Source organism: Parasteatoda tepidariorum, chromosome X1 (genome assembly GCF_043381705.1).
Source record: "Parasteatoda tepidariorum isolate YZ-2023 chromosome X1, CAS_Ptep_4.0, whole genome shotgun sequence".
Taxonomy (NCBI): domain Eukaryota; kingdom Metazoa; phylum Arthropoda; class Arachnida; order Araneae; family Theridiidae; genus Parasteatoda; species Parasteatoda tepidariorum.
Window position 1 is genome coordinate 3,690,743 of NC_092214.1, and position 26,327 is coordinate 3,717,069.

The window sequence follows — 26,327 nt, forward strand, 5'->3', positions numbered from 1 at the left end:
ACAACTAAACTTGGTACTGTATCATTTTAATGATACGTAGAATGCCCAGTTATTCTAAATTGGTTCATAACGCAATCATATTATAATATATATGTTGGATGTCGTGATATCATTGCTGGTGCTCATATTATTGTTTGCTTCATCAAGCTGAGGTGTGCTAGCTTGTTTAATTTCTGAGAAGTTGTAAGTTTCCAAGGGAATTCTGTGCTTCAGCATGCATTTGTATTTTTTCCCTTACAGTCACTTGTAAATATTCATCTACATACTTTATTCAAAATAAATGATTGTTGAAACTGCTATCAGGTAATCTCGTTGCTTCTTCATCACTGTGCTTAAATAACTCTGCATCCAATCCAAGAATTATTCAGTTAATTTTAGAAATCTTGATGTTACAAAGTGACTTAGCATACCATAAGTTTCAAACTGTGTATTTGAATAATCATTTTTTGATCCACTCAATTAGCTATGATTATGCTATAAATCCAGGTATTTTAGACAATCACTTCCTTGACAGTTATTAACATGGATTTTCAGATGGTTTTCTGAATCTCGAAGTTTTAGTGTAACCCTATAACTTACAACTAATTTCAAATTCCCCATTTGAATAACCATGGTTTGACGCACTTGATTAGCAATGATTTAATCATAAAGCCGCATTTTTTGTTGCATTTTCAGCAGTTACAACTAATAATTTCCACATGACATGGTTTTCAAAATCTCGCTCTTTTAACATATTAATTTCTCTGGCAAATTTCAAATCGCATATTTGAGAAATCACTTTCTTACGAACTCGTTTAGTGTTGATTCAACCATAAATTCAGGTAGATTGCATTTTCAACAGTTACTGTTATACCGATTTTCAAAATCTCAATTCTTTTAAAACTATCTTATTTTGTCCTTTAAATTTCAAATAGCAAATTTGAAAAATCCCTCTATAACGCACTCTTGTTGTAACAATTCCTTCACAAATCTGTGATAAATGAATTTTGAAACATAGTGCAAAATTTTTTGATGGTAGTTATTCATTTCACATGAGCCACGGGAAAATATCACGGTAGAGTAAATGATAAAGAACAAGATTTCCTCAATGCAATAAAATGCTGTCACAGCCACAAAACCACAGCTTTTGCATTTGTGATGTTGATTAGGATGTGGTGAACGTCCTTCCCTTTTTAGGGATGTATGTTTGCTGTGATTTAAAATTAATGAATGATAGCCTGCCACAACTTAAAAGTTTATTTTGTTCAAATTGTTTTGGAAAGTGAAATTGGATTGACTTGCTAGATTTTCAAACTTTAACCCTGAGCCTCAAGGGAGGACAACTGTAACTAATAGCTCCCTCAAGCAACCATTCAGTACATGAAAACTGCATTGTTGTATGAGTTGTTGAGGCCTATATAGCATTGAAAATTACTAAGAGAGGGCAATCCCTAAATTTACACATTTTATCCCACTCTGTAACCACTGTTTCATACCTTTCAATTGCCATGAGTGTCACTATTTGATAGTTATGATATGCTCAATTGTGTATGTTTAGAATTACTCTTTGTATTTCCTCAACCTTAATTCATACCAAGCTTCATTTAAACCACGTAGCAGTTCAATAGATAATATATATATAGTAAAAATTACTTAAAACTGTTCAATAATCAAATAATATTTATAAATCACTTCAGCATGAGATACTTTTTGCAGATGTTGAATTAGTTTATAGGCATTAATTTAAAAAAAAAACTTTAAGAATAAACATACCTTCTAAAAATATTACAATTACAAAAAAAAAAAAAAAATAAGAAGAAGAGACTACTATACACTCACGTTAGAGCAGTAATCACAGGCATTACAAGCATGATTTGAAGAGTTGGCCTAGTATCAAAAAATGCTTTTAAACTTGCATATGATAAAGCACCAATTACACCAGCACCACCTTAAAACAATAAGATAATAAAATAAGTTAATGAGAAAACTTCAAGATGCCTATACATGCAGGGGTTAAGAAAATTCTACAAGTATAATATTTCCCCAGAATGCATTTTTTATTTTTTGAAATTTCTTCTAAAATTATAGCGTTTCTTTTAATACCTAAAATTTTTTGATAATAATTAATTCATTAACAATGAAAAAATTAATTTCATCTTATAGAATTCTTGAATAAATTAAAAGAAATAAAAATGGATTGAAGTAGTAATAATTTATAAAATTAAATTTAATGTACCACTCATAAACTTAAAGAATTCAGAACTAATAAATAAATAAATTGACATATGAAGTTATTTGTGTTACATTTCAACCCTAAGAGAAAATATTTTTTTCTCCTTCTTTTGGGACAGTGAGGTAATATGGCATAAGAAGTTAAAAAATATATTAAAATAAACTTGAATATGAATATTATAATATTTAAATTGTATATTATAATATTTAAATTGTATATTATAATATTTAAATTGAATATTATAATATTTAAATTGAATATTATAATATTTAAATTGCATATTTTAATATTTAAAATTGTATGTTAAAAATGTATATTATAATATTTAAATTAAGACTTAGTTTCTTGCCTTTCTTATGCCTCATGCGTGCCCAAATACTACATTTTTAATTTAGTTATAAGATTTAACAAGTCAGGAATTCAAGTAGTATAATTTATTTTAGTTAAAAAAGAAAACACAGAAACATTAACAAGTTGTTAAGAATAAATGCTTATTTATTATCGATAAATGACAACCTTCCTTTCTCCTTATGCAGGCTATCAATGACGTTAGATGCTTATACACAATTAGATGTTTTATACAAAATTAGATGTTTTACACACAACTAGATGTTTTACACATAAATAGATGTTTTTTTACAAAATTAAATATTTTTTACGAAAGCATGAGGATGATGATAACCCAGTAACATGTTATTTTTTACCAGGAAAATGTCTGTCTAAAGGACTCTTTTAAAAGGGTTGAAGTTTAATAAATTGGAGGTCCATTTGCATGAAATTAACACCTAATTGAAAAAAACTATTGAACTAAACATTCTGATTGTGCAGGCACATAATTTCTAGAATGAGAAATTATTTGGAAATTTTTAGAAACATAATTGTTAAATAGTTTCACTTTCAAACAATTAAGTAGTTTTTTAATGCTAACTTTTTTATGCACATTTCTATTAAATTAAATAAAAAAATATAAATTAAACTATAATTTTTAAACACAAAATCGATTTGTAAAATTTAAAGGGAGAAAAGAAAATGGGTTGTTGAGAAAAAATGCTGTTTTCTAATAATTTCTTTCTTCTCATCACCATATACAATATGAATAATTTGACTCTTTGAAGAAAAAAGCAGAATTTTAAAAATTCTGAAATCTGCGGCAATATGAGATTAACTGCTGAAAAAGAGATAGACCTTAAAACCAGATTTTCTACACTCGCATGAAATGAACGTGTCAAAAAGTGATTATTCAAACGCCAGAGTTCGCACAGTGAGAGTCGAGACTCGCACATTGTATTAATTATAATATATTAAAAATTTAGAGATTTAAAAAACCTTGCATACAACAGAAGCAATAACTGCCAAAAAAAGAAGATTCAAATGCATCATTGAGATTTATTGCAATGGTAAAAAATTATTTTTATATCAATTATAAAATTTAAATCCTGTTTTTGTAATGCAGAACTAAATAAATGCATATCCTTGAATTCAATACTTTTATAATATAGATTAATACAGTTAAAACAAAGTTAATAAAATTCACTGGAACATGATAATTTCTTTTAGCTTAAATTTTTTTTTTTAAAGATTTAATTAAAAGTTTGCTGAGATCACAATTGTTTTAAAAGGTTACTGCTATGCTGAAGGCAGTTCTCTGCATTGAATTATTTAAGCTAGAAGAAATAAATAAAAAAATCAATAACTTAAGATTCTCTACATTTTTAAATTTTAAACTATTCCATATAAAAACTGATTCAATATTTCTTTCACTTAACATGAAAATAAATCTTCGATATAAATTTCAAATATACTTTAAAATTAAAAAAAAAAGAAATTATTTTGTACTTATAGTGTATCAAAGTAATATCAAATCAGGCATTCATAACTCATTCCAACACTTTTTTTTACAGAATTAAAAAATCTTAAATATTCAGAACTAGAAAATTTCGTCAATTATTAATAATGTTTAGGTGGGTACCATAGAAATTTAGAATATTATAAAAATATTAAGTCCACTTCTCAATAGTTTCTAAGAAATCGAGTTTCAGACATTTGACTTTTTTAAAATTTAATTTCCCAGGGCTTATTTCAGGGATGAGAGTAGTCAGAAAGTAAAAAAGAGGAAATCCAAGAATATATATATATATATAAAAAAATCACACTTTTTTTGTCAAATTTTTGTTTAAACTTGTTATCCATGTGATTATAAATCCCGATATGAGGCTTTTAAATCACGTGAATATGAAACTCTACATCGAATTTAAACAATGCGAAAATACAAATCATGATACGTAATTTTTAGATCAAGATGCATAATTTTAAAATCGCGCGATATTACAACTGTAAAAACGAATCACGACATTGGATTTTAAGCTCGCGTAGCTACATAGGGTTTTAAAAGCTCGTAAATACAAATCGCTATATTGGTTTTTTAAATCTCGTAAATAAGAATCGCAATGTACAATATTTAAATGGCCTGAATAAGAATCGCAACGTTCAACTTTTAAATCAGGTAAATACGAAAATCGATGTTTGATAATAAAATCGCAATTTTAAAAATGCAAAAATACAAAACACGATATTAGATTTTTAATCTCGTAAATACGAGTCATAATGTACGATATTTAAAAAGCGTAACTAAGAATTGCAATGTGCAACTTTTAAATCAGGTAAATACGAAAATCGATGATTGATAATAAAAATCGAGATATTTGCAGAGTCTGGACTTGGGATTTCTAAAAGGCTTGTTGAAATTGTTTTTTGTTTACACAATAAATAAAAATTTACAAGATTAATTGAATGAGCAAATAAATATTTTCACCACAAATCCACCTCCATTTTTTTCCGCTTTTTTTGTTCGCTTTCTCTCCGGAATACAAGAAGCAGCGACGTCTAAATTACGAAAATACGAGCTATCCAGCTGACGGATAAAAATACGGAAAATCTTATTTTCTGTGTGTGAAATTGGAGAAAATAGCTAATATAAGTAAACATGTGGAAGGATTAGCAGCTAGGGCGTAGTTTGAATTTTCTGTTTTTCTTTGAAAATCGTAAATAAATATAATAATTTGACTTCAACGACTGAATTTTTTTAAAAAAAAAACGGGATATTTATAAATAAATAAATAAAAAAAACGAAACTTTTAGAGAATCTGAGTTTTTGATAAAAAGGCTGAAATTCGAGAGACAAAAGCGAAAAAAATCTCATCCCTGTATAAAGGTCAACCAGTTTTATCCCAAGGAAATAATTTTTAGAGAAACTTCAGAGGGAGGAATGAGGACTTCAATAATTTCGCTCCGCGGAAAATTAAATTCCTCATAAAATATTTTAACTTGTGGAGAAAAAAAATTTCAGTGGAAATTAGCGGGGAAAATGGAAAAATCTGAGAAAAAGCGGAAATCCGCGAAAGAATCTCATCCCTGTTATTTGTTCAAATCTTGTATTTTGCCATCTTGAATTACACTCTTTAAAATGATGTAAAAATTTGTATACCATAAAATTCAAAAATATTTTTTGACTATAAATTAAAAAAATAAAAAAATATTAAAGTTTATTTATTGCTTAGAAAATCTTTGGATAAATAAATTTTATAATTGTGTTCAAAATTTTCTGAATTCACTTAAAATATTCTTATAGCAAAATACGCAAAAGTTAGCATTAAGGTGTTCAAACTTTTGACCAAACTAATAACCATATTTTTCCGATTGTGGCTTCCCCCATATTTTAAGGTTCAGGTATCATAATCTGTTGAAAAAAACGTATGTTTGTTCAGAAAAAGGGCATTTTTGTGTCTGATTTCATAATTTAAATTATGGTCAGCACTAATTAATTAGCATATCCCTGTGAACCATGAAGATTAAGTCCTGGTACTTGAAAGTTCCATTACAAGATCAAACGTTATTCAGGATGTCATTTTTTTTTTGCATACTGCACATTTATAACTTTAATGTTAGTGCTTTTTTTAACATATTTTTTTGAAGTATGAAATATTTATCTACATAATTTACAGATAAAGTCAAATTTTAATAATGTTTTTATGTTTGAAATATAGTATAACAATATATTTATAATATTTTTTTTAAATAATGCACATACATAAGAAAAATTAATAATCATATATATTTATTTGAAATAAATTTTTAAATCACACTTATGAACAATATAATTTAGTATTGTTATAATATTTGCATAATTTCTACAACAATAATTTAACTTTTTGCTATAATGGTTAAAACATTTAACATTTTAAGAACATTTTTTGATAAGGAATAGCAATTTTTTTTTTTTGCTATATTAAATCTTAAAAATATTAAATGTTTGGGCTTCTAGAAAAAAAAATAATTTCTTTAAAATTCTGGCAATTTCTAATTAAATAACTAACAATTAAGATAATTGTTTAAGTGAAAATAATTATCCCATGCAATTTTTTGTCATCATAAAAGCAGAGTAAAATAATATTAAAAAAATATCAACTTATATATAAGATAAGCAGTTATTTTAAAATTATTTATAAAAAATTGTTAAAATGAAGTCTAATACAGACAGAAAAGGTTTAATTTTTTGAACTTCTTATTGTTCCTACAGGAAGTCATTATTCATAACTGTTAGTAATTAGTGATAATTTTCAGAATTTCTTGAAGTATAGCATGTAAAGAAGAATCACTTTTTTAATTTTGAGAGGATGCTTTCATATATTAATATTGAAATGGAATGATTCATTAGCTTACTCTATTCCAGGGGCTTTTTTCTACCATTCTGAGTCATAAAACTTAGACGATGAAATTCACAGTTGATTAAAAATTACGAAAAGCAATACATTATTTCTGCTCACAGTTCAATTTAAACAAATTACAAATGAATTTAAGAAATAAAATTTTCTTTTATTTCAAGAAACTTTTAATATTATAATAAAAATGATTTCTAAATATGTAAGTAAAAATAAAGTTATATAACCTGTTCCAGATGCCCATGTAGAAACAACATTCCTGGAAACAAATATCATAGTAAATTGAAAAATATTTAAAAGAGTGAACAGATTATAAATTAAGAGAAAAAAGAATGAAAAATGAGTTGCAAAAATTTTCAACGAACAAATTTGTTAACATTATATGAAATATTTAAAATTTTACTTAAATGCTTACAACACTTTAATTCTACTATTTTACATTCAAACTTACAAAAGAATTTAATAATGTGAGAAAATAAATGTTAATCTGAAGGTTGATTTATATCAATTAAATTATCACAATAATTTCTAATTAAGCCAATTTTTTTAAACAGGTTTAAGTCTATTTATTCATTTATTACGATTATTCTTAGGTCTATCATTTATTACTTATGATGTCCAAGTATCAGACAAAAGCTCTATCTGGGGGTACCACACAATTACCAACACAGGGTACCACAGAACCCAATCCTGTGGTTACTAACTGCAAATACAGTACTGAACCAATTATCCGGGATGCTCGAGACCATCGCTATCCCGGATGTCTGAATTTCCCGGTTTTCTGGATCGACCAAAAAGTGTCATTAATCGATGTTTCATTGAACTCAAATTACAAGGAAAAAGTGTAACATATTTTAAAATAAGAGAAAAAAGAAAAGCTCTCCTAAATTTAAAGAGAAAAAAAATGGTAGAAAAATAACATTTAAAAGAACAAAAAAATGTGCAAGTATAGACAAGAAAAACAAGTTTAAAAAATACAAAATTCTCATATTTATTTTTTAAAAATAATTACAATTCCTAAATTAAATAATATAAACAAAACCAATGATTAAATAACGCAATATATTTCATACCTAATTATACGGGGAGAAACGATAAAATAAAAGGAAAACTTATTAATCTATATAAAAACAACACTTGAAAATTATCGAACCGAAACGATAGTTAAAAAAGGCGCTAACACAAGTATTAAAACCCGGAACAAGGCAAGATCAATAAGATCAACGGAATTTTTAAAAAAAGAAAAAAAATCTATCAATAAAATTTATGAATAAAAAGAACTAATTTATTGAGTACGAAATTTATCGTTAAAAGAAAAAAAAAGCTCAAACGTAGTGGAATCAGAAAACGAAACCTACAATCTACTTCATAAAATAATCATATGCTTAAATTAATAAAAAATTCTCCTTTTATTTTTTTAAATAATTGTTCTAGTTTAAAATGGTGGGAAAATCGAGCAAAATTTCCCCCGGTTTTCTGGTTTCCCAGTTATCTGGATAACGGATAAATGGTTCTCTACCATACAATTTTAAATAGCCAAAGACATCCACAAGAATCAATAACGCAGATGACTTTTTTATTTTGATCACTGGTACAATATTAAACCATCTCGGACCATTTGCTTTTTCCATACTCACAAAATATCTTGTTTGGGCGAAAGAACAAAATCTCACATTCAGTATACAAAAAACATCAGTAATTATATATCCCAAGAACAAATACTCAAGAAAACCAACAAATAAAATGGATGGCCAAAATAAAAGGATTCAACACACGATTGACAATTAGGGATTCAACCTTAACACTGAGCTATCTTGGCTACCTCATCTCAACAATGTTAATGCTAAAATTATAGAAATTCAAGTTAAATTAAAAAGAATTTCTGGAACAGACAGGAGTATCGAGCTGGAAATCAAGAAATTTATCTATCAAAACAGTATGTTTAGAGTAATCTCATACGGAATGGAAATATGGTATAATCAACAGGGTAAGACGTTAATCAGTATCAAGAAAATTGAAAGGGTAATTCTATAGGCTATAACAAAGGAACAGAGAACAATCTCAACCGAAGCTTTGCAAGTACTCGCAGGAACCATATCACTAGATCTTACATTAGAAACAGAATCAACTTTATCAAATCTCTTTCTACCTACCGAAACAAAAATTAACCTGAGAATACCATCTAAAGCAGGGGACCCCAACCCTATGCCTGCGGGCACCATGGCGCCTGTCGATCAGTCTAGGGGCACCCGCTGCTTGTGCCCCACGATAAAATATTTCAGTTTTCCCATAAAATGCTAAGCAATTTTTTTTTTTTTGCTTTTTTAATATTGATGATAAACACAACCAAAATAGAAATCGCCAGGATAACGACCTCCATCCCCACAGATATAAGCACAAAGCAAAATATAGCTGACCTATTTTCCACTCGCGCCTAGTCTTCACCACACTAATTTCTCACACTTGAATTAAAATAAATCAGTCGATTTCTATGGTTGCCGTACTATAAAGGCATTTTTCCGAAACTCGTGTCGGGAAAATCTCATTGAAATAATGTTCATTCGTTTTTCTACTTCTTTTTCTGTTTATGGTTTTTGTGTTCATATTTTTCGTATACAGTATTTACTTCTTTATTATTTTTAAATACTTCCTTTGTTCCTACTAAAATGTGTGGATCAAGCAAAAGACAACATTCCGAATGGGAGGAATCATACTGCTTCGTCAATTCAAAAGATGTTGTCATGCCTCCATGTTGTGATGGCGCTGTCATCAAGGTAGATGTTGTAAAAAGACAGAGGAGGGAACGCTCTGATGGAGAGCGGAAGCGAATTGTTTAGGTGGATTGGTTATATTAATTTTCTTCAAACTTCATTTTTTTTCTTTGTTAATAAATATTTGTGTTGTTAACTGGTTACCATTTATTTGGCCAATTGTGATTTTGGGAAGTATCTGAGTGAAGAAGGGAAAAGGAGGAAAAAGTATACATAATATCACAGATGTGTTTGCTTGTTATGTGGAAATAGTATTGTGGTGTCGAAAAAACATAATGTTCCAACGTCATTTCCAAACAGTTCATTCTACTTTTAATGCAAGCTATCCACTTTAATCTGCAATCCGAAAAAAGAAAATAGAGCAGTTAAAATAAAATCTTTCGGTTCAACAGTCACTTTTCACAAGTACTAAGATTAAATCTAAAAATGCCATTATAGCTTCTTTATAAATTTCCCAAATGCTTGCAAAGAAAAAAAAGTCCTCCTAGGATGGTGAGTTGTTAAAAGACACATTTCTTACAGGTGCTGATAGCTTATTTGAGGGATTTTCCAACAAACGTGAGATCATGTCAGCAATACAAAACTTATAGTTATGTTATTACTGTTACAAGAAGAATAGGAGCGATTTTAAAAGATATGCAAACACAGTTAAAAAGTGATTTGGAAATATGTCAGTGGTTCTCACTACAATTTGACGAGTCTACAGACACAACACAGTTAGCAGTTGTGGTGAGAATGGTATTTATTGATTTTACAGTAAAATAAGAGGTACTAAAAATATTGCCCATGAAAGGACGGTCAACAGGTGAGGATATTTATAAAACATTTATAACATATGCAAGTTTGATAAATATGCCTCCCCAGAAACTGTTTGCAATAACCTCTTATGGGGTACCAGCAATGGTGAGAATCCTGAATGGTTTTATTGCTCTCTGTATAAAAGATAGGTCATTTCCAGATTTTATGTCTTATTACTGCATTATCCAACAGGAAGTTATGTCCGGTAAAGTACTACCATTTGGACACGCAATGAAAATTATTACCAAAATAGTCAACTTGATTCGAGCAGCTCCTTTGAAACATCGACTTTTCAAGGCCCTGTTACAAAATGCTGATGATGCGGACCATATTTTACAAACGCTGGCTCAGTAAAGGGAAAGTACTTGATAGATTTATACATTTAATTGAAGAAATAAAAAATTATCTTGCAGCCAAAAATCAAATATTTTTAGAACAATGAGATCCTCTTTGACTAGCAGATTTGTCTTTCGTAACAGACATAATGGAAAAACTAAATAATTTAAACTTGGAGCTGCAGGGAAAGGACAAACATACAACAAGAATTATAGGGGCTATAAACTCAATCAGAGCTAAGCTTGTTTTGTTGATATCACATTTGAAAATGTGCATTTTCTGAACCTGAAAAAAATGATAATCGACAATGAAATTGACTAATATTTGTCATCAACCTCAAATTGCTTCAAGATCAAATTGAAAATTGTTTTCAACAGTTTAAAATCATCGAGCCTATGGTAACCTTTTTTGTAAATCCTTTTACCAACCAAATTAACGTAACCATAGTAACGTAACATAACAACATACATTTCAGAATTTCTTCAAATAAGGCGAGAAGAAGTGGAGATGGAAATTTTAGATCTTCAGAGTGACATTATCCTCAAAACTATTATATCAGAAGAGAAACTTTGGAATATAGTTGAAAAAAATAAATTTCTATTCTTAAAAAAAGCACCATATAAAATAAAGTCGTTCTTTGGTTCCACATACTTGTGTGAATCATTGTTTTTGACAATGAATATCATAAAATCAAAATATACATCACAACTTACAGATGAACACCTTGACGATTGCTTGCGAGCAGGAATTTCATCATATTCTCCCAATTATGAAGCGCTGGTCAGTGAAATGCAATGCCAAAGATCACATTGATTGTATTTTACATATTTTATAAATAATTTTTATACTTCGTATGTTTTGCAAACAATTTAGTTATAACTTATTTTACACTATAATATTAATACTAATTATATTCATATGTTAAATAAATTTTTTAAATTAAATATTTTGTGCATTATATGTAGTGCGTATTAATACCTATGTCTACCAACTATAAATTTATCTTGAAAAAATAAATGGTGCCCGCCATTCGATCGATATTTTGGAATTTGCTTTTAGGTACAAAAAGGTTGGGGACCCCTGATCTAAATTATCTATTCACCACCTCGCCGAAACAATTTCCATTCAATTCAATCACCACAAACCACAGAACCAAAAATTTAAATGATTGATGGTTCAAAGCCTAAATATCTGAATAAATTTAGAATAGGATGTGCCTTCGTGATCTAATACAATGGAAATGTTATCGACAGCAGACAATTTAGATTATCAGACAATTCTTCAGTTTTTAAAGACGAGCTCTAAGCAATTCACCGGTCTATCTCCTGGATAACCGAACAGCAAATCAGTGATGCAGAAAATATTTTGTCAGACTCATTCTCAGGATTATATGTCCTTTCTAATGCACATAAAATGGATTACATCATTTCAAGTATAAAAAACAGATTAACTGCAAACAACCAGCTAAATTGAATTAGAGCCCATCAGGTCACATGTGGAAATGAGGAGGCAGATAGATTGGCTAAGCAGGCTTGGGAACGAGAGAACATCAACTTTTTTGATGAAGAATCAAAACATACAATAAGGAAATGACTACCTGAATAAGGCACAGAATCCTGGCAAATGAGATGGAGCAACCCGCAACAATGGGAAGACATACTCACAGAATTTTTGACAAGAGTACAGACCAGATATTTTTTTGGAAATTTTTACATAAACCAATTTCTAACCAAGCATGGAGCATATGCATCAAATCAAAATAAAATATTTGAAAAATCTAAATACTGTAACCACTGTGGTGTGTTGGAAGATCTTGAACACACTCTGATATGAAACAGATGCACAATTTAAGACTTCAGTATTCTCTGGAAGCCCACTATTGGGGTAGAGTCAAATTAAATTAACTTATTCTCATAAAGGGAAGCAATTTCTAACTTCGCTAAATTTATTTATGTGATATAAATAGTAACCTGAAAAATCAACTTTAATCTAAAAAAGAATCAAAAATGTAAAAAACTCAATGCTTTAAAATAAATCAATGTCCATTTTACTATTATTAAAAACTAATAATAACGAAATAACTAATAATAACAGGAATAAGAAATAACTAAGCGCACACCAAAAAATTCTCACAAAGGAATGAGCAAAACGGAAACTAGTTTCACTTCAATCTTCAGGGGTGGAATTTTAGTGGGTAGAATGTCACTCGTTCAATGGAAATAATGCAATGCAACTCCACTAAGAAAGAGAGAAGAAATTGTTTAAAAGGGGAATATATACCCCACCTCCTCCGCTTGTCATTTCTACTGGAGCTGTTTAAGAAGAATCAATCAGTTACTTTTAAAGCGGTTGGAGAAAAGAAAAGGGGATGGTTCCTTATTTATGCACTCCAATTGTCAAAGCGCTAAATGGATTTCTAGCTTGCGATCTTTCTCGTTGTTGTCACTCAAACCTGGTTAATATAATACACAATATATTAAGAGGAAACAAAAATTACTGTGCTCTTGTGTGAGCTATATTGGGCTAACTATATTTATTAGTTTTAATTGCTGGAAAAACAGCTGAACGTACTTAAATAATGCTATAGTAAATGAAATAGTTTAGTATAGCTGAACTATCATTGTTAAATATCCTATAGATTCCGCTTTGAGTGGTCACCATTTTTTAAAAGACAAAAATAAGAAACAAAATTCCCTGCATTTTCCCAGCTTGTAAAGAAAAAAAAATCAAAATTCCCTGTATTTTCTAGGTTTTCCCTGTGGAGTGGCAACCCTGTTTCTTTAAGCAGGGGGATGATACCAGATATATACCCTTCAAATTGGTCTCCTAATACGATGATTTTTTTTATCATTATTTTGTTTATTTATTTTCTTGCAGGTTGCTGCCGAAAATTGCCACAGATCACGATACTGTTGGCAGTAAGTATGTAAATCCCATCCCCTGTCTTAAGTAATTCCCAATTATTTAATACTAAGTAATTTTCCTATTAAGAATATTTTAAGTTCACTTCAATAGAATATTGGATTCATTTCAACATCTTATGCTACAGATGTTTGTTTATGTTTCGATCAGCATGGATAGGGAGAGACGTAATTCATGATGCAGGATGGCGGTCATTCAACTCTTAGCCTATCAGCGATCTACACTTGTCCAGAGCTTTGCTACTCAGTATATAAGGAGGTGTTTTTGAAGCAATCTCCTCTTTGGTCTTTCCTTTTTTACTTTGGTCATACCCTTCACAGTAGAGTAGCTAACAGTATGTCGGAGGGCAAATATGTAGTTAATAGTATTAGCCAGTATATTTCGAATAAGTTTTTTAATTAATTGTTTTAAAGTTTTTAAGATGAATAAATTTCGTTTTATATTTTAAACTTAGTCTTCAATCTTTCACCACTTCCCAATAACGGGAAACAGATGCAGACAAAAATTTTATCAACTTCGTTATTAATTTCTTTAATAAAATGTTTTGCTTAAAAAATTATTTCATCGGAGATAGTTTTTCTTGATAAAAAATTTTTTCTACCAAAAATTCTTTCTGTTGTATAAAATGTTTTGTCTAAAAAATTATTTCATCGCAAATAGATTTTCTCGATAAAATTTTTTTACAATCAAAAATTATTTCGTCGGAAGAGCCGCATGTAGGAAAAAACTTCTTTTCAATAGCGCTGTGGCATTTACGCCGAAAAATACGGTAATGTATTTTTCTTGATGACAAAAGAGTTGAAATCAGCTGTATTGTGTAAATGCCATTACACATTCTAGGGTATCTAAAGTTCATGGAACTCTTCTTTCCTTAAAAACGTAAATAAATCCCCTGTGACGATGGATGAATTATGAAAAAAAAAAGTTTGCTATGAGGGAAAATAAACAAGTTTAACTCAGAACTAAGTTTTTCAATAGTTTAACATTAAAACAAATGTTTGAAGCCCTAATACTCTCATTATGACTGGTAATTTCTAAAAACCAAATAACTGATAAAATAATTGCTATCAATAAAATTAATAAATCATAAAAATATTTCGTTGAAATAGAAAGTTCAAAGACTAACTTATCAAAAAATGATGAATAAGATAAAAATGTAACTTCTCCTAGTCCACTGGATAGAGCAGCACATATAACACCTATGTAAGAGATTTATTCTTTCAGTAATTCAAAAGCTTTGAGATTAAAATAATAATATTACATACTCAATAAAATAACTAATGATATTTGCATATTTTATTTTACCTAGAAACGTCATCCAATGGCTAACAGAAAAAGATGTTATTATAAAACTCATGGCACATAATGTAACAGCAATCATAACTCGTGCACTAAAAAGTTAAAAAGTGCACATTTAGTTAAAGTTTAGATTAATTAAGTTTTCAGAAGAGATGCATTGAGATAGCTTAAGGTAAAAGTTCAAGTCCATGTACACACTAAACTAACATCAGTTAAATTTAAATATGTAAAATATTTTAAAAGTTATTTCATATGAGAGACAAGTTTAAAAAAATATTTCAATAACAAAACCAAAAACAAGATGTGAATCACATATAAAATTTAGCATGCATGGATTTTTTAAATTAATAATACTTTAAAGGATAGATATTTCTGAAAATATCAAAAGCTTGCTTAATATTTAAAAATAAAAATTTATAATAATTATAAGATTTTTTATTTTACAAATACATCTACAGCGATACATTTCTTTCATAAAATTTAGTTCTACAGATATACATGTCTACAGATCAAAATTGTTCATGTTCTAAAAGTGATACATTCCTACCCGAATAGTAATATTCTTTTGATACAAAGACAAGTTACAAGATTCAATAAAAATAGAAATGGTGCTGGATTTAATGGCCTTTTGTTTCATTGGGCAGGAAAAAGATTAGTAAATCATGTTAATATTTATGACATTCTTGTGTACTCATGATACAATGACCTTGCTTCTGCTTTTGCTTGGACAAAATGGGCTGTTGTACATAGCAGTGACTATTTTTTTTTTACACATAACTCGAAAATATTGATGACACATTAGCATGAGATTTCAATGTCATGAATAAAAAAATTAAAATTTTTTTAAATTTATTTTAAAAATATGTCGATTAAAGCAAATTTCCATTATTTAGATATGTTTCTCTTCGAAACCACTATTTTGCTTACCTTACATAATTTACTTTAGAAAGGGATTAACTTAATATGAATCCCAAAAATCAAACACAGAGTATCCTGCATCCTATCTATTTTCTTCCAACTGAACCTTTGCATCAAATGTTGTAGTAGTATTTTCTAAAATGACATTTTCTAATGATGATGTAAGTAACTATTTTGAAAAACAAAATAAGCATGCAAGTTCATGTCTAAATCTCTATTAATTAAAGAAATTATGGCAGTGTCATAAATTGACGAATTTTAATTTCTGAACAAAAAAAAAAATTATTAATCATATATTTTAATCATCATTTTGAATGAAAAAAAATTAAATAATTTTAGCATAACTGCATGTGATTGTTCACAAAACAAAATTCAAACTTGAAATTAATTTAGTCTAAAATGGGCTGATTGAATAATTGTATGGTTAGCATAAAGTATAAGTTCAAAAACTCATTATAATGCTAATATGAAAAGGTTAAATATTAAATATACATATATTTTTACTGAGTAAAGATTTTGAAGTTTTTATTCTTACAAAATAGGATGTATGAAATGCTAGTGAAAATTTTTTTAATAGTTTTCAAAAGTTGAAAGAAATAAAAAACTTACTGTGTATTTATAGCAATGAAAGGTGCCACAACCTTGATAAGAAGTGAGGGTATTATATCAGCAAGCAATATAGCCTAAAATTATACAGAAATAATAATAAAAAATTATTATTTTTTAAATTAATAAATGAAAAGAATTGCAGTCTTCTTTTCTTACACTGATGCATTATCCTTTTTTAAAAATATCTAAATATTAAAAGGTAAAAACTAAATTAGTTACATAAATTCTGCTTATTTATGTATTATTATAAAAAATATTTATGTTTTTCATCTTATGTTTTTCAAACTGGTAAATTTTGACATTCCTACAAATAAGATTATTAAAAACAACAATACAATACACAGAGTAAACTTTCTATATCCACAGCACAAAATAAAACTAATATACAATTTTATAACTGTAAGTAAAGAAGATTTTCAAAATAACATATTTAAATAAAACATACTTTGCAGGCTCATTTTGATGGTTTGAAAATTATAATTCTTTTAAAATTGACTTTTATTCTAGTAACATTTAACAGATTTTATTCAAATTTTAGGATAATGGTTCCTGATAAGCAATTTAAATAAACTAATTAATGATTAAGCAAAGGTAAGTCGTGAAGAAGGTTCAAAATGACATTTTAGTGAAGGTGAGTAAATTAGCTTTAAAATTTTTATTAGCATATGATAACAATAAGAAATATGGGATACATCTAGCCTGCAAGCTTCCTATTGGCAAAATCTTGAATTCCTAACACTAATTCAGTCATAGCATTGACACTCTTGGTGCTTTAATTTTCTGCCAAAGGGTGGCTTTCTAAGCTTACATATCAAATGGTTGTTGTAAAATATATCTAGAACCTTCTTCCAATCAGATGACACTAAGATTGTCGCTCAGTACTTTAATCTACTAAGATCTGTGATATTTAAATAATGATTTTTTCAAGAAATCTTAATTTTTCAAAACTGTTACTGAACCAGGGATCACAAAAAACCCGGTTGAGAAAAATCCCAATTTTGCCTTGGGATATTTTTTTTGTTTGTTTCTTTTTCATGGAACGACCCAATTTTGCACAAAGATTTCACAGTTTTTCTTTTTTAAATACATTCTACATGCATACCTATATATACTAAATATAAAAGTAAGATATAGTTGAAATCCATGAAAACTGAAACCAGTAGTGAAGTTTAAGCAATATCTTTGTATTTGGTATCATTTTAAAGGAAATTTGTTGTAATTTATGAATTCAGAAGTTATTTTTTAGAGTTAAGCATGCTTATAGAAAAATTTATCATAAATAGAGAGCATTCGTGATTTTGACTTATTCTATCAAAAAAAACTGTCTATTTTAAAGAAGAATAAGTTATTAAATATATTACGCTTTCACAAATATTTTGATTTATATTGTAAAATAAATTGTTCCTGAGTGTCTAATTATGCAGTGATTTCCATCAAAAAAATTTTTTTTTCTTCTTATTTTTTAAATCAAAAATTATGTCAAATATATATTTGTCCTCTCTGTTACAATTATTCTTTAAAGTTTATTTTATTCATTACACAAAAAAACCTTTTAACTTAATTCTATAGAAGGTTACCATATGAAAAAAAAAGTCTTTGTCTTAAGAAAATAAAGTTTTCTATTTTGAAAAACAGTTTTTTTTCTTCTAAAATTATCAATTTAACTTAATTTTATTTTCACAAATGTCTAAATTTCAGAAGGGGCAAAGCACATTATTTATTTGCCTTTCAATTAAATGAGAAAATAAAATTTTTGATTTCGAAAATAGCCTTAAAGTTGAAAAAAAAATAGTGCTTTTTTTCTAAATTTACTTTAACTTGAGTTCATTCTCACAGAGGTTAAAATTTCAGAAGGGGCTAAGAACACTATTCGCCCCCTCAATTAAATTTCAGAAAAAATAAACTTTTTTCTCAAAAAAAAAAAAAAAAAAAATTTAAAGTTGAAAAAAAGTTTTTTTTTTCTTCCTGAATTATTAATTTAACTTTATTTTCTAATTTTTTATATTCTGGCTAAATTTCAAAAGAGGCAAAGCACATTATTCGCCCCCTCAACTAAAATTCACAGTAAAATAAAGTTTTTGATTTCGAAAATAATTTTCAAGTAGAAAAAGGAATGGTTCCTTTTTTCTAAAGTTATCAATTTAACTTCACATTATTTTCATGAATGGCTAAATTTACAGAAGAAAATAATCTTTTTTTTTAAAACAAAAAACTTTAAAGTTGAAAAAAGTTCTTTTTTTTTCTAAAAATACCAACGTAACTTAACTTTAACTTCAAAATTGCTATGGCTAAATTTCAAATGGCTAAATTTCACGAATGGCTAAATTTCAAAAGGGGAGAAGCACATTATTCACCCATCAATTAAGTTTCAGAGGTAAATAAAGTTTTTCACATAGAGAATCACTTCAAAGTAGAAATAAAAAGTTTTTTTCCCTCTAAGTTTACAAATTTAAATTGACCTCATTTTTGTGAATGTCTACATTTCTGAAGGGGCAAAACACATTATTTGCCCTATTACTAAATTTCAGAAGAAAATGAACTTTTCTACTTGGAAAATAGTTTCAAAGTTGAATTAAAAAGTTTCTTTAAATTTTTAATTTCACTTTTTTACTATTTTTTTAATCAGAATTTTGCTTGATTTTATTTTCTCGAATGTTTATATTTCTGGAGGGGCGAAACATATCGCTTGCCCCCTCACTAAAATTTTAAAAGGGGCGACTGCCCCCTATGCTCCCCAGACTGGTATGACGTTTTTCTTTGGTAAGATATTTGCTTTGGAATTTCCAAAAAAAAAAATTTATAATAATAATAAATCAATAGTTCTGTGCCACAATTGTTTTGTCATATATAATTGCATGACGTTGTGAATATATATATTTATATGTCATTCTGATCAGAGGTTTCAATAGGCATTACATTCAAAAATGAATATTTTTAAAAATATAGCCATATTCTTAGGACCCTGAACACACTGGAGTAACGCAACTTTATTTTTACTTCGATGTTAAAGATATAACTGCTGAATATTTTTTTAATAGTGACCATTTAAAAGGAGAGCATATGTGATACATAAAATCCTAAAATTTCATCCAATTTCTATAACACGAGTTGAAAATTTTTCATTTGAAACCAATAAGTGATTTCATTTTTTATAACAATATATTAACCAGATTAAAGATAAATGTAAGATAAGACCAGATTCAAAATCAGTATAACATTACAGATATTTGCTAAAATTGTCTGAAAAATTAAGTTAAAAAATAATAAGTAATAACTTTATGAATTATATCAGCTCCAAATGTTATTATTCTTTTTTAATTTTACTACATCATTTTATCTCACATATCATATGGTAACCATATTATATATAGACAGAGCTATACTTTCATCAAAGTCTTAATTTTATATTAAATCCATTTTTTGAAGTTATAAAATCTTCAAAATACAATTTTGAGTGTCTGACCTGATAATTCCATCATTCCTGGCTTTCTGTATATCGAATAATAGTAATAATCAAAATATTTTTATTCTATTTCATGGCCTATATCCTTAATAGCTCCTTCTAAATTTTTTTTCTTTGATAGACAATATCAATAGAACTCTTTTAAAGTTAAGATTGTTATCATCAGTTTTCAAACACATCATATCCAATTTTGAAAAGTTCTATAAAAAAATTTTCGTTTAGTTTACGGAAAATAATAAAACTATAATATTTAGACCAATTAAAAATTTATTTCAGTAAATTTTTCAGAATTTTGAAATTTATGTACAAAAAACAAGTTATTTCTTAAAAAATAATTTCAGAAAACTAAAATTAAGCAAAAATGAATATAGAAGTATGTATCGAAGAAAAAAAAATTATAATTTATTTTAAGATTTCGACTGAAAGAGAAAAAAGAAGTCCCTGGGCAAAGTAAAAATCAGGAGCCATCATCGATTTTATAGTTAATACTTTCTGTGTAAATTTCTCTTCTAATAAGTAATTTTCTGGCTCTCCTAAAATAGAAAATTCTCTCCTTGAGTTCCAATTGTTCATGCGATTTCCTGACAATTTTGAGGAATCTCAGCTAAAATTATTAATTGGAACAATAGTTCATTTTGAAGAAGTAAACAAAAATTCATGCTTGCACACCCAACTCTTAAAAAAAAAATATTTAAAACATAGTTCAATTTTATAAAGAATTATTGAAATAATAATCCATTTAGTAGTAATTTACATTTAGTTTTTCTTTTGCATCACATTTTTTTACTATCAAAGTGATAAAGATAGCTATTGCCTTTTCACATTCTAATTGGTCAGTTATATGTGAAAATTTATGGAACATGTACCGAAACAACTATTTGCATTTTTTAGTTTACACAGGGCTGACGATTCTAAGGTTTTTCCGTAATGATCAGTAATCTTATAATTTCTTCTTTTTTTCGTGTGTCAGACATAGTTTAATGCATTTTTTGTCAGTATACTTGGCTTAATAATTACGATTTTTGTCTGACTTGATTTACTTTCGATATTTAGTCATGTAATATTGAAATGCATTTCCCTCACTTCGTAGTTTACTTTTTTTGCTAGTTATCTGTAAAAATATTTTTTCCTTCTGATTTTCATTTCCTCTATAATAATTCTTATTCCTCTGTATTTGTTATTTTTCAAAAATTTTTAAACTAAATGGGACTTTTTGTTTATTTTGTGATCAATTTTGTAACCCGCAACTCTTAATTCTTATTAATAAAATAATAAGTCTTACTAAAAACTATGTAATAATTTTTAAAAGTACAACAAATTTTTCAGATTTAGATTTTGTTTAATTGTAAATATTTTTTTAGATTTCATTTCCATCGGATTTTAGCTTTTGCGTTGTTTATGTTAATGATATTTTTGTTAATTGTTTTCTCTACATTTTGTTAGAATAATTTAAAATTCTTAAATATATTTCATTCCATTTATACTTGAAATTTTTTAAATATTTTAAAAGTATATAACACAATTTCTCAATATCATTTGGGTTTTCAAAAGTTTTTTGTAAATTTTCAATAATCTTTTTCACTATCAGGCTATCCAATTCTGTTTCGAATAGCTATAATTCGAAAAATAATATTACATTGTTAAGTAAAAAAAAAAAAACATGTAACCTCTAATATACAATAAAAGTTTGGTTATAATTTTACAATTAACGATGTGTTTAGATTATACTTCTGTAAATAAGAAACTTATTTAAATAAGGCACCCTAGAAGTTATATATATATTTTACTTTGTGTATTACATTTTTCGTTTTATGTAAACAAAATTTTTACCTTAGAATAAACCAGAGAAATCAGATGACTTGTTAAAATTAAAAGTCATTTTGAAATGAAAATTCCTTCACTTGTTTTGATTTTTTCATCCGTTGTCTTTTATCATGAAAACTTAATTAGTATGATAAAATTTTACCTTTTTTTAAAACTTTGTATAATTCTATGTTGTATAATTGTATGTGAACTTTGTATAATTTTTACCTTGGAATAAACAAGGAAAATCAGAAGACTTGTGTCACAGTGATATGTGACGATTTTTCTAATTGTTTAATTTAATCCCTATTAGTTTAATGTTGGTTGTTTTCTTTCTCTAATTTAATCCTTATTTTACCCCATATTCTTTGAAGAGAAATGGAAATGTTTCTTTTGCTTTAGCAACACATTTTCTTGTGTCTTTCTCTTTTTCACCTTTTGCAATTCAAGGACGTCTGACCCCACTGTCCTTCTCAAGGATGACATTCTTTTCCCTCACATTCTAATTTACGTCACCATTTAACTTCTTTTTCCCATCACTTTCATGTAACCTTCAGTGTTGCACGTGGTGATTCTAGTTCCAGCCGGATTTTTCGAATTTCCTAAAAATTGGTGTGTTCACGCCTTCTTCCCTTTGGCACCATATTTGGTATGTTGTGGGAGTACTAATTTACACTGATTGGTATTAACGTAACCGTGTGGTAATTCTCCCATCCAATGACAGTCGTTCTCTCTCCTGCTTTACAACTCACACTTTCCCGTGCTTAGACGCGATTATTATCGTTTTTTTGGTTCTGCCAAGTACACTTCTCTTGTGGTGCTCCTTTGGCTTGGGTCTCGGCTGGTGAGCTGGCCTAGGTCAGCGAGCTTTGCCGGACCGCCCGTGATGCTAATATTCATTATTCCTTGGCTACTTTTTCTTTTGCGATGCCATGGGGGCCACCCATCCCATTCCAAAAACTGCTACGATTGTAAAATAATGAACAATTAAAGATGAATTTGTGAACGATGCTTCTTTACACTGTATTTTCTTTTGGTATCCATCACTTCAAAATGTCCGATGGTGGACCTGACTCCATGATGTAAATAATATGTGGTGAGTAACATTCTCTTGTCCCTTTTTCTGACCAGCGTTTATTTGCCCAAACGTAAAATTTCATAGATGTTATTCAGTCGTCCTTTAACTTTATCTTGACCACGAGCCCTTGCTGTTGGGTTAATTCCAGTGGCACTTTAGCAATGTTTCCCTCCACTATTTTCGATCACTTTTGGCCTTTCTTTCCATCAATTAATGATGATCCAAAATTATTATCAAAATTCATTATTTAATTAATCTCTTTTATTTTCTTTGATTGTTTTAAACTTTATCGACTGAATACCTCTATCAAGTTTCATAACCCATTTCTCTGTAATATATTTTAATCACAACATCCCCTTTTTCTCAATTAATTTATAATTAATTTAAAATTGGTACATATGAGATTTCCTTTCTTAAATAAAATTTAACTTTGGTACAACTTGTTAAAATTCAAAGTCATTTTCAAATAAGACTTAATTTTGAGTAATCAATCTCTTTTATGTCCTTCAATTGTTTTAATTTTTTATACCTTGCGCTTTATCATTAAAATTAAATTTATATGATAAAGTTAATTCTTTTTTTGTATTCTGCAAATTTATATTCATGATTAAATTCAAATCTATGTCAGAATCAAAATGTTAAACACAAATTATTCTTGATTCAACATGTTTTTGAAGAGCGAAAAACCATTTTACGTCATTATGATTAAAGTGTATCGATAAAATGTATTGCTCAGCAATAAGAAATTTAAAGGAGTAAAAATTACAAAATTCATTAATTGACTCGTGTAGTAAATGGTGAATGATGCACGTTAAATCTGTCGAGTCACAATGTCCTCCATGTTCCCATAACAAATCAATACTTCTGGGGCTACTGATCCAGGAGTTTCCTTGTTCTTCTGGATTAGTTAAAAATTACAAGGCTACGGAGGTGAACATTAGTAGTCGTAAATACAAAAGTTTGTTGGGCTGTTCAACGGCGGATATTAAAAAAAAATAAAAATTTATTACTAATTTATTAAAATTTTAATGCACTTTTTTTAAAAAATTTGATGGTGTGAATGTAATAGTTAAGTCATAATCGTTATAAACAATGGAAATAATTTATGAAACTATTACAAATATAAATGATTAAATGTTTCAGATTTAAAATAATAACCATTTTTAATTACAATATTAAAATAACACAAATAATTTTAAAATATTAAATCGGGCAAAGTTTATGACTTTGCATACCCCCAGAATGAAAAAAAATGTAGGCACGCCACTGCCCACCACTCAGATCATCATCCATATCGAAGTCTCTTTCTAACACCCGAGATGCTAAGGGATAGTTCTTATATTCATCACTCGACAATTGAAGTAAAACCCTGGTAGCTAGATAAGGTGCACGAACTGTACCGTAGGTAACTGCTTTGGGCTCATACGCTTTAACTGGATCATTCACTCTCTTCCTTCAAAGCATTCTTAAAAGTTTAGTTAGACTCGGATCAATTAAAATCATCCTATACATCTGCCTAATGACTGCTGCAAACGCATTAATATGTTTATGAAATAGTCATTATTTTAAATAAACTGTCCTGTATAACCCCATTGTTATACTGCAAGGAATTTAGAGAATCCTCCAAGGTTGTCTGTGAGAACGTATTAAACTCTACACGAAGCTTTGTAGTACTTTTACCAGTGCGATAAACTCCTAAATGTGGTATATAATATGTTCCTTCTTCTTCCTTACACTATGATATTTCTGTCATGTGGCCCACAATTTTGTATTCATGTAAAAATTCGCTGTATAGTCAGGGATGAGAGTAGTCAGAAAGTAAAAAATAGGAACTCCAAGAATGAATATATATATATATATATAAACGAATCACGACATAGGATTTTAAGCTCGCGTTAATATGAATCACTACATAGGGTTTTAAAAGGGAGTAAATACAAATTGTGATATTGGATTTTTAAATCTCGTAAATCAGAATACAATATACGATATTTAAATCGCCTGAATAAGGATCACAATGTTCAACTTTTAAAACAGGTAAATACGAAAATCGATGTTTGATAATAAAATCACGATTTTAAAAATGCATAAATACAAAATGTGATATTGGATTTTTAAATCTCGTAAATAAGAATCAGAATGTACGATATTTAAATAGCGTAAATAATAATCGCAATGTGCAACTTTTAAATCAGGTAAATACAAAAATCGATGATTGATATTAAAATCGCGTGATTAAGAATCGAGATATTTGCAGACCATGGACTTGGTATTGCTAAAAGGCTTGTTTGTACTGTTTCTGATTAGACATAATAACTAAAAATTTACAAGACTAATTGAATGAGCAAATAAATATTTTCACCACAAAATCCACCTCTTTTTTTTCCGTTTGCCTTAATGCCTGAAAACAGGAAGCAGCGGCGTCAGAATTACGAAAATACGAGCAATCCGTCAAATGGATAAAAATACGGAAAATATTTTTTTCTGTGCGTAAAATCAGAGAAAATAACTAAAAGAAGTAAAAATGCGGATGGGTTAGCAGCTAGGATGTAGTTTGAATTTTCTGTTTATCTTTGAAAATTGTAAATAAATATAATTATTTTATTTCAATGACTGAATTTTCAAAGGGGGAAAAAAAGCGGGATATTTTTTATAAAAAAACCCGAAACTTTTAGAGAATCGGAGTTTTTTATAAAAAGGCTGAAATTCGAGAGACAAAAGCAAAAATCCACTATAAAGCGGAAAAATCCGTGGATGAATCACATCCCTGTATTATTTAATACATTTATTTTAAGTTTTGTTTGCAAAAACCAGATTAATGATTTTTGCTTTGAATAGTTTTGTATAATGTGAGAAAAAAACTCAATTGGCTTCAATGATAAAAATTGTTTTCTTCAAGTGGGTTCAATCTGAAAAACCCCACAGGTCTTTCAGGGCTGAACCCATTTTGATGAATCTTGCTTAGAACCTTTTTCCACAAACCTTTTCAAATAATATTTAATAATAAACAATAATTATTTACCTTTTCAAATTTAAAACAGGATGGATCCTTTTTTTATCATGTAATAAGCATTATTAGAATGCAACAGTTAATTGTAATACAAACTTGATGATTTTTCACACATTTTAAATGTTATATTTAAACATTATATATATATATTTAAAAAAAAAAAAAAAAAAAAGAACAGGAGAACCAATAAAATTCGAAAACTAAAATATGAAAAAGTTACTCTGACCTTTTTTTCAAGATAGTTAATTAAATATACAGAAATAAAAGCTTGAAAATTATGAAATTTATAAACTTACACCAGTAGAAACTGAGTTGCACATAGAATCGTTCCGTGGACAACTTGAGTTTGATGGATTCGGATCCTATGAGGAGCATAAAAAGAAAAATAAT

General features: G+C 28.1%; 1 protein-coding gene across 2 annotated transcripts in view; it reads right to left on the bottom strand.

The window, feature by feature from the left end:
• The window catches only part of LOC107441642 (CLN3 lysosomal/endosomal transmembrane protein, battenin), a 70,236-nt gene that overhangs the window by 31,661 nt on the left and 12,248 nt on the right, over positions 1-26,327 (bottom strand). The window contains exons 4-9 of one of the 2 annotated variants that reach the window (XM_016054981.3): positions 26,234-26,299; positions 16,584-16,657; positions 15,063-15,148; positions 14,884-14,956; positions 7,158-7,189; positions 1,819-1,927 (exon numbers count right to left, since the gene is read on the bottom strand). In XM_016054981.3, coding sequence (XP_015910467.1) covers positions 1,819-1,927; positions 7,158-7,189; positions 14,884-14,956; positions 15,063-15,148; positions 16,584-16,657; positions 26,234-26,299 — 440 coding nt within the window. The remainder of the gene's footprint in view (positions 1-1,818; positions 1,928-7,157; positions 7,190-14,883; positions 14,957-15,062; positions 15,149-16,583; positions 16,658-26,233; positions 26,300-26,327) is intronic. The other variant, XM_016054982.3, reaches the window with a different exon arrangement.